Source organism: Mustela lutreola, chromosome 18 (genome assembly GCF_030435805.1).
Source record: "Mustela lutreola isolate mMusLut2 chromosome 18, mMusLut2.pri, whole genome shotgun sequence".
Lineage (NCBI taxonomy): Eukaryota > Metazoa > Chordata > Mammalia > Carnivora > Mustelidae > Mustela > Mustela lutreola.
Window position 1 is genome coordinate 6359644 of NC_081307.1, and position 9217 is coordinate 6368860.

General features: G+C 40.4%; 1 protein-coding gene across 1 annotated transcript in view; it reads right to left on the reverse strand.

The window, feature by feature from the left end:
* IDO2 (indoleamine 2,3-dioxygenase 2) overlaps positions 1–8970 on the reverse strand; it is a 55753-nt gene extending 46783 nt beyond the window's left edge. Inside the window, exon 1 of the mRNA XM_059156212.1 lies at positions 8746–8970. Coding sequence (XP_059012195.1) covers positions 8746–8844 — 99 coding nt within the window. The 5' untranslated portion in view covers positions 8845–8970. The remainder of the gene's footprint in view (positions 1–8745) is intronic.
* Positions 8971–9217: the final 247 nt, after the last annotated feature.

Consider the following 9217-nt stretch of genomic DNA (forward strand, 5'->3'; position numbering starts at 1 on the left):
CAAGGTAGGAGACAGGATTAGCTGATGAGTTTTTCATAAGCTAGCACTTTTTTTTCTGTCAGTTCACACATATCTAGCACATCGGTTTTAAAAACTTGTATGGTATTCCAGTATTCTATTAACGAATACTACCAATTGTTTTTAATTTTTCACTATTAACAAATCTGAAACAGTAATCCTTATACATATATTTCTGGATATTTTCTTATTATTAGGACAAATCTCTGAAAGTGGATTTGCTAGATTAAAGGTTCTTTACATGGAAAGGCTGAAAAGCAGTTCTTGATTTTTTAACAGAAAAATTACATAAATTTATAATTGTCGTTGTAGTATGTGATATATAATGGGAGTGCTGCTTAGTGATGTTTCTCGATGTTTCTAGACAGGGGCATTACCAAACGTTTTTTCATTTTGTTATGCTTTGAAGATAGGATATGTATTGTATTATTGCATTAAAGTTCTATAAAGGTTTTAATGTTTAATAAATTTATTAAAATAACTTCACAAGAAATATATAACTTTTGGAAATGATAATTAAAAATAATGCAATCAATATTTATAGCAAAACATTTCAAAAGCACAAAACTTATAAGATGAAAAGTAGAAGTACCCTGATTCTCATCCTCCTATCTAGTTATAACAACACTTTGCAAATTTCTTGAGTAGCTTTCCAGAAATTGTACATGCTATCATATTATCGGATACATTTGTAATTCAGTGGTTATTAACAAGACTGAAGATCTTTTCATATGCTTTGATCATTACATTTTGTATAGTGTGTGAAACCACCGTTCACAACGTTCACAACGGGATAGTCAAGTGAACCGATATTTTCATTTATGCCATTGGGTTTTTACATGATGCTTTAGAAACTTCTTCCCGTCCCAACACTATTTCTTTTAGGCTATTTCTAGTTTAATTATTGATGCTTATGTCTGTAATCCATCTACATTTGTGTTGAACATGTCATGGGTTAGAACGTATTATCTCAGGATGCCTGGGTGGCTTTGTCAAAGTGTCTGCCTCGGCTCAGGTCTTGATCCCAGGGTTCTGGGATGGAGCCCCACATAGGGTTCCCTGCTCCTCGGGGAGCCTGCTTTTCCCTCCCCTCATCACTTGTGCTCTCTCACTGTCTTTCTCTCTCTCAAATAAATAAAATAATAACAAAAGAACATATTACCTCATTTCCATCTTGAAATAGAGCCCAGGGATGTTGGATGACTTTCTGCTTTCCTGAGGCTACCCAACCTACTCTGACTCAGAGTTCAGTGCACTAACACCAACCACCCTGGAGTAAACACAGAGAGAATGGAGGACATAGGGGGATGGAAGATGGGTGTAACTGGGTAGGAGACTGAAACTTGTGTGTTTTTCTTACTCTCATTCCAATAACTGGAAGATCCAGGCATGGGATGGGCAAAGATAATAAAATTTTTGGCTTTCTTTCCTTTATAAAAACCGATTTCCTATTACACCTCTGTCAAAGTATAATTTTCAAAAAGTTAAAGAAAATTGCTGACACAAATAGAGAATGTATGTCCAAAATACATTTGGTTCCTTAATGAGGAAATCAGCAAGATGGAAAAGTTGGTTCAAAAGCACTTGTTAAACTGGGTATTTATAGAGTTTTAAAAAAAGAATGTTGAAATCAAATTAGTAGGCTTAATGATAATGAGCCAGGGGTGCCTGGGTGACTCAGTTGTTAGGTGTCTGCCTTCGGCTCGGGTCATGATCCCTGGGACCTAGGATCCAGCCCCATATTTGGCTCTCAGCTTGGCCGTGAACCTGCTTTGTTGTCTTACTGTCCCATGCGTGCATGGTGGAGATCTTAGGACAATCGTATTTCTGGTTGCTCAGGTCCCTCTCTCCCTGGAATGCTTTTATCTTTTCACCTCACTCCCAGGGTGGAGTGAATGTATGCCTCCACGAAGGAAGGAAGGTCGGAAGGAAAGAAGGGAGGGAGGAAGGAGAGAAAGAGAGAGAAAAGAGAGAGTAAGTAAGAGAGAAAGAGAGAGAAAGTTAGACCCACGTGGAAACTGCGAAAGTGACCTTATCTGGGAAAAGGTGTAGTTGAGTTAATGATTGCAAGATGAGATCATCTTGGATTAAGGTGGCTCCAAGGACAAGTGTCCTCAGAAGAGTGACAGTGAGGAGGAAGAAGATAGAGACACAAAGAAGGCCACATGGAGGTCGACACCGAGAATGGAGCTCTTCTGCCATGAAAGTGGAAAACCTGGAGCCACGGGAAGACAGAGGAGGCCAGTAGGGATTCTGCAGAGCTTCCGGAGGGAAACTAGTCTGGCCTCAGACTTGCTCTCCAGCATTCTGTGAGCATACATTTCTGTTGCTTTAAGCCACCAGACTGTGATAACTTGGTCGCAGCAGTCCAGGGAAACAAATAAATGCCCTGAGCCTCCTTTTGAGTGAAAAGAGCATATTTGTATTTTCCTATGGCCAATTTTTTCATTCTTTCTTAGCATCTGTCAGCTTGTCTCCCCTTATCATCACATGTTTCTCTGCAGCTGAGATTTCCTGCACCAGAAAACTTAAAGTGGCATCAGTGTTTAAAATTCCAATGTTCAGAGGACTGTCTTAGCTACCCCTGCTTCTACTTGCTTATCTCTGTCTGCCAATTTCCCCTTTGGCTCGACTTACCTTTCTTGGTTCCTTTATTTTTTTTTTTATTTTTTGATATTTTATTTATTTATTTGAAAGAGAAAGAGAAAGCATGAGAGTGGAGTGAGGGGCAGAGAGAGAAGCAGACTCCCTGCTGAGCAGGGAGTCTGATGTGGGGCTCAATCCCAGGATTCTGGGATTGTAACCTGAGCCGAAGGCAGCTGATTAACTGACTGAGCCACCCAGCCACCCCCCTGCCCGGACCTTTCTTGGTTCCTTAATTTTGGTACAGAATTACACCATCCAATCTTCCTTCTCCCAAACACATTTTTTCATATTGATCTACATTACCTATTATGAAATCTGATCTCTTGGTCTCTGCCTGTACTTTATTGCCATCAAACCTCAAATCCCCCTTCAATATGATCAGGCATGCCCCAGAAACTAGGGGAGGTGGCAATAATTTCTCAAGAAAATATTTGAATATTTCCTACCTACAACTTCTATCTGAAAACTATAGCCTCCAATGCTACAAAATAGTACTGAAGCAATTATTTTTCTATTCCTCCTTCTAAGCATCTGGGGTTCCATCAAGGATTGTGAATTTCTACAGGGCAGTATATATGTGTCTCTTTTTCCCAAATAGTTATTTGATCCCTATAAAAGAATAAAGTTCAGTGAACTACTGGGACTTCACAGTGAAAGAAACAACAAAACAAAAGGCAGTTTTTGAAATGAGAAGCACCCAGATGTTTATAGCAGTATTATCAACAAGAGACGAACTATGGAGAGAGCCTAAATGTCCATCAACTAATGAATGGATAAAGAAGATGTGATATCTAAATACAATGGGATAGTACTGTTCCATCAAAAAATGAAATCTTATCATTTGCAATGACAAGGAGGGAGCTAGGATTTATTAAGCTAAATGAAATAGGTCGGTCAGAGAAAGACAAATATATGATTTTACTCATATCTGGAATTTAAGAAAGAAAGCAGATGAACACAGGTAAGGGGGGAAAGAGAAAAAGGAGAGAGGGAAACAAGCCATAAGAGGCTCTTAATGACAGAGAACAAACTGAGGGGAGATGGAGGGAGGTGGGCAGGGGAATGGGCTGGACAGGTGATGGGTATTAAGGAGGGCACTTGTTATGATGAGCACTGGGTGTCCTTTGTAAGTGATGAATCACTGAATTCTATTCCAGAAACCAATATTGCACTGTATGTTAATTACCTGAATTTTAAATTAAAAAATGAAAAAAAAAAGTCCAAAAAAAGAATAAAGTTCCCAACATCCCTAAGACTATTGGCACCAGTCCTTTTCTCCTGCTCCATGGCACACTTAAAATTCCCCTTTTCCTTTTTTTTTTTTTTTAAATTTTAAATTTATTTTTTTATTTTTTTTTTTTTTTTAAATTCAATTTAGTTAACATATAGTGTATTATTAGTTTCAGGGGTAGAATTTAGTGATTCATCAGTTGCATGTAACAGCCAGTACTTATCACACCAAGTGCCCTCCTCAATGCCCATCAACCAGTGACCCCATCTCCCCACCCATGTCCCCTCCGACAATCCTCAGTTTGTTTCCTGTGTGTGTGTGTGTGTGTGTGTGTGTGTGTGTACGCTAAAGGATCAGTTATGGGTTTATTGCCAAACAGTGAGAACTTCTGAGCCCTGGACAAAGATCGTCTTTGAGAACGCTGAGCCATCAGAAGCACCGCCAGCCTCATCAGAATTTTTGTCCAGAATAGTTCACAGGCAGTGAGGAATGTGCACTTCTCTTAGGAGATGCATTGTGTCTGGTCCTGAGTCGCCATTGACAATTCTTTCCTCCGTCCATTATGTCACTGGTTTTAATAAGATGGTGATATTCCTTTTTTTCCCCCACATAAAATATGCTTAATAAATATTTTGATCAAAATTAAACTAAGAAAAAAAACCCAAATAAGTGGTTAGTAATGCTACCGAAGCAATCCGTAAGAAAATAAAATATGACAAACCAATAGAAAGAACATTAAAACTATGTCTAGGTAAGATGATGTGTGGGAGTCCCCTCTGTCTATCCAAACCGATCACTTAACCTTGCAAACTTGCTCCAAGTTCTGTCTTCTCCAGGAAGCTTTCCCCATCACTTCTGGTATGCACCAGGATCACCTCGAAACTCTTTAAAGCTTCTCTTCTCCAGAACAGCTTTAATCCTTTCTATCATTGCCCATATGTCATCCTGTAGACCCTTTAGCATTATAGTCCTCCTCCTTCAGCTAAATTCCCATTCAGCGCTAGAATCTTTTTGACAGAAAGCACCCTCCCACCCATTCCAGATGGAAGACCTCATGCTCCTGCCTCCTTTCCTTTGCTGCTGGTGCCTTTACCTCCAGGCTGTCGCTGCTTCTCCAGTAGCTGCCACCTGCCAACTCCAGATGTGCCTCCCCCCCAACACCCCTGCTGCTGCCCTTCAGATCCTTCTTAATAAGGGCTGGTCAGATCACATCTTTTTCCTCCTCTGATACCTACAGCACAGCCCGCATTCCAAAGAGGATTAGAATGCAGGGACAACATCTGATTCACAAATGAATTTCTTGTTTTCTTCCCACTCTTAACCACCGCCCCCCTCCCAGTGCCCAGGGCTGCCTTTCTCCTTCAGGCTGGGCTCAGTTAAAAAAAAAAATTTTTCATTTTATTTCTTTTCAGTGTTCCAGAATTCATTGTTTATGCACCACACCATGCCCTCCCTAATACCCACCACCAGGCTCACCCAACCCCCCATCCCCCTCCTCTCTAAAACCCTCAGTTTGTTTCTCAGAGCCCACAGTCTCTCATGGTTTGTCTCCCCATCCAATTTCCCCTAACTCACTCCTCAGCAAAGCTTTTCTCAGGAGGTTCCCCTAATGGCAGTCCTCCTGCATAGTCTGTGACTCCACTGACCATCCTGTCCTCCCCATTAGAGAAACACCCCCAGCAGACCAGAACTTTAGGAGCAGGACTGGACTTCTCTCACACCCACCAGCACCCACCACGGTACTCAAATGTTACTTGGAGCAGGAGTGTGTAGTGAAGAACGGGGCTGTCTGTGGCCTTTTGTGTGTGTGTGTGTGTGTGACAGCTATGCCTACATTTGATTTGGTACATTTGGAGAGATAGTGATATTCTAACTCCATCATTTCTTCTCCACTTGTGAGTTACTTTTGGATGAAGCCTGGGAACTAACGCTTTAGCTTGGAACTGTTTAAAAAAAAGAAAGGAAGGAAAGAATCAAGTGTTTTTCCTGCCCTTGTAAGAATAGTAAATCAAAGATAATAGTTGACAAGAAGCTTATGTTCACAGAAGCATCCTTTGGTTTTGTACTGAGATTACTTCTGAGCTCTACTCAGTGTTTCTTGTAGCCATGACAACTTTATTTCTATAGTCTTCATCTCCAGCCTGGACCTGCATTGTCCTCGATGCATTTTGTAGCTTTCAAGCACAAGCCATTTAGCCTGGAGATTCTGAATTAACTGTTGGGGTGGGGCTCTGGCGTCAGTATTTTTTAAAGCCCTCCAAATGATTTTGGTGTGCAGTCCAGGAACTGCTGCTCTAATTCACCCTGCACTTAACATCCTGCTGGGAAAATATTCAAACACCAGCTGGGTTATCTCAGTTGCCAGATGCGTGAAATACAGATTCCTGAGCCTAACATTGGAGATCTCTGTTCCGTACTCATCTAATCTATGGCTGTAATCTACTGTAGGTCCCTCCTTTTCTGCCAGACTGGTTTCCTTGTATTCTTTATGTCTAAAGAAAAATGACTTCCCACCTCCCTCCACCCAAACACACATACAGAGGCACAGGACACATGATCTGGCAAATGATTTTTGCAACATATTTATGGACAGGAGCCTGACAAATGTACATTTCCCACACTGAAACATTAGCCCCAGGAAATATTTGAGAGTGGACAGAAACAGTGGGGTCGAGTATTCAACACTCTAGGAGCCAGCCCCCTTCCCTAAAGCCACAATATTTGCTTATTCGTTAGCTTGACTGTTTTCTTTAGAGTCTTGAAGTAAATATTCATAGTAAGCATCCAAGCTTGCCGAAAGAGTATCTTTGGGTTAGTTGACATGACAGAAAAGCTCTCCCATCACTTGCCTTTACACTAAAGGGAAGCAAGACCTGTTTGTGCCCTTAGAAAAGTCAGTGTTAGACATTTCCTAATTTGTGATCAATTTCAACACCTCTCTTGACACCAGCTGCCTCGTACCACTGATGACAAAAATCCCTTCTGATGGACGGAGCAACCTGGGGCAGATTCTGATTAGAACTTCTTCCTCAAACCTCTTCCCAGAAACAGAGATGTTTAAAATTTTCACACAAATCAAAGGAAACTAAAACTGAAACACAGAATCACATTTTCAGAAATCTGACATATGACTACCCTAAAGAAGGCCCAGTTTGCCAGGGAATTTTTTTTTTTTTCTTATATAAACTCAGAATGGAAATTTTTTCTAAGGGGTTATCCATTAACCAAGTCACAAGATAAACACGATCTGGCTCCGGATATCACAAACACTGGATACCAGTTATTGTTTCTTATCTAGTTTTCTTATTTGTCAAGAAGGAAACACCGAGTGGAACTCAATCATTGTGGTGTTATGAAGTTACATACGTTATAAGATTATTTTTCCTCAGCTTAGTGTATACATTCAATCCCAATAAGAGTGTGTTAGCCTGTTGGCCTTTTCTTCCTTGTGAACCGGGGATGGTGAGAATGTTCCCGAATCAAGTTTTACACATAGAATGGAGTTCGTAATGAGCATTGGACTGAAGGGCAGGAGAACTGCTTCTAGATCGGATTTATTTAAAATGTTTCATTCCACAGCAGTCCAGTAGGAGGGGCACTAGATCTCCATCCACTCCATGTGAAAACAGGGTCAGGCAGTTCTTGTGATAAACACAGGATTGCAAGAGTTAGTAAATTCAAGTCAGGGCAACTGACCCCTTCTGGTTTGCTCGGGATTTTCCTGCTTTAGCCCTGAAAGACCCACATCTCGGGACTCCATTAAGTCCCTGGCAAAAGCAAATTCTTGGTCACCCCAGTGGCAGTCAGAGAATACAATCTGTACTCTGGGCTACAGCCCTACTCTCCACAGCATGCTGAAGACATTACTTCTGATGTTCAAGTTACTTGTAGCTCTAAGACCTGTTCTCTCAACTAACAGCTCTACAGACAGCTTTTGAAACCAATGAATAGATGATATCTTCATCGGTATTCCTCAAATAACGGTTGAAAGTAAATGAGCATTAGAGTAGGTAGTCAATAAAAGCTCATTGAATTCTAGACCATTCTTTAATCGTAGTTAAATGACAAATTAGGCTTGTGGGGAGGAATTGGATCTATTAAGTTATTGCAATAGCTGCAATATTGGACCCCTTGTTCTCAACCAAGTAGTTTGGATCTTATCTATGATGTAGTAGGAAAAAAAGGTGTTAAGAGACTTGAGTACTAGTTCTGCTTTTGACACTACATGACTTTGGCAAGTCACTTCCTCTGAACTTTAGGTAACCCAAATGTAAAAGCAGGAAGTTAGGACAGGATGGTTTCTAGGCAGTCTTACAGCTTAACATTCGAGAGAGTAAGCGGTGCTGTTAAAAGTTAAGTAATGAAAGAATTACATTACATTGTAACTTTAGTACAATTAAGAAATAAATATTGTTAGTTCTCAAGGATTACTTCCTCTTCTCATCAATGTCTGTGAATATCTGATTCCTCCCACCAATGCCCAAAGTACCCCGACCTCCAGAGTTCTTTTTGCTCTCCCACTAGCAAGCCAAGAAAAACTGATTTGTTCTTTTAATTGATCTATAAGTTCCGACTTTTCCTTAGTAACTACAGATTTTCTCATAAGTTTATTGGACTGACTGACAATCTATTCAAAGCGGCTGGCCTTAAAACATTCTGTTTGAGCTGTGCTGTGCTGAGCCGGGACTGTCACTTTTTTTTGGTTATAATTATATGTTAAGTCGTTGTGTCTTGTCCAGGGATTTAGATCACCTGTCTCCCAATGACCACATAAATTTAGCAAACAAAAGAAGGAACAAATCGACATCTTGAGAAACCTATTCTGCCCTGGTCCAAGGCTCTATACTTACCAGAGGATTAGGAAGAAGGAAGCCATATTCTTCAGAAATGTGAAATCTTCCTAAAGATAATAATGGTGTTGTCTTCACATTCTGACTTGGAGGCTCCATAATTTTGTTTGAAGTATCTACATTACAGCCTAAGTTCCTGAGTGCCCTCTCCCCAACACATATCAAAGGTCTAGGGTAAGGGACCTTCAGAATAGCATCCTCCCTCTGAGGTTAATTGTGCAAGTGCCTCAGCTACGGAGAAGGACCTTGGTCTGAGGTTGAATTCCAGACTGCCATGAACTTTCTCTGACACAAGGCTGAGTAAACAATTAGAGATGGTTGATTAAAACAAACAGGCAAACAAAGCCACAACAGAAAAAAGTATATATATTTTTTTCCTCAAAGGTGTAGTATATGAGAATATTGGTTTTGAATTCAGACATAAGTATGTTTTCCTTTGGAAAAGGATAACTAAACTAGAACTTTGGTCATG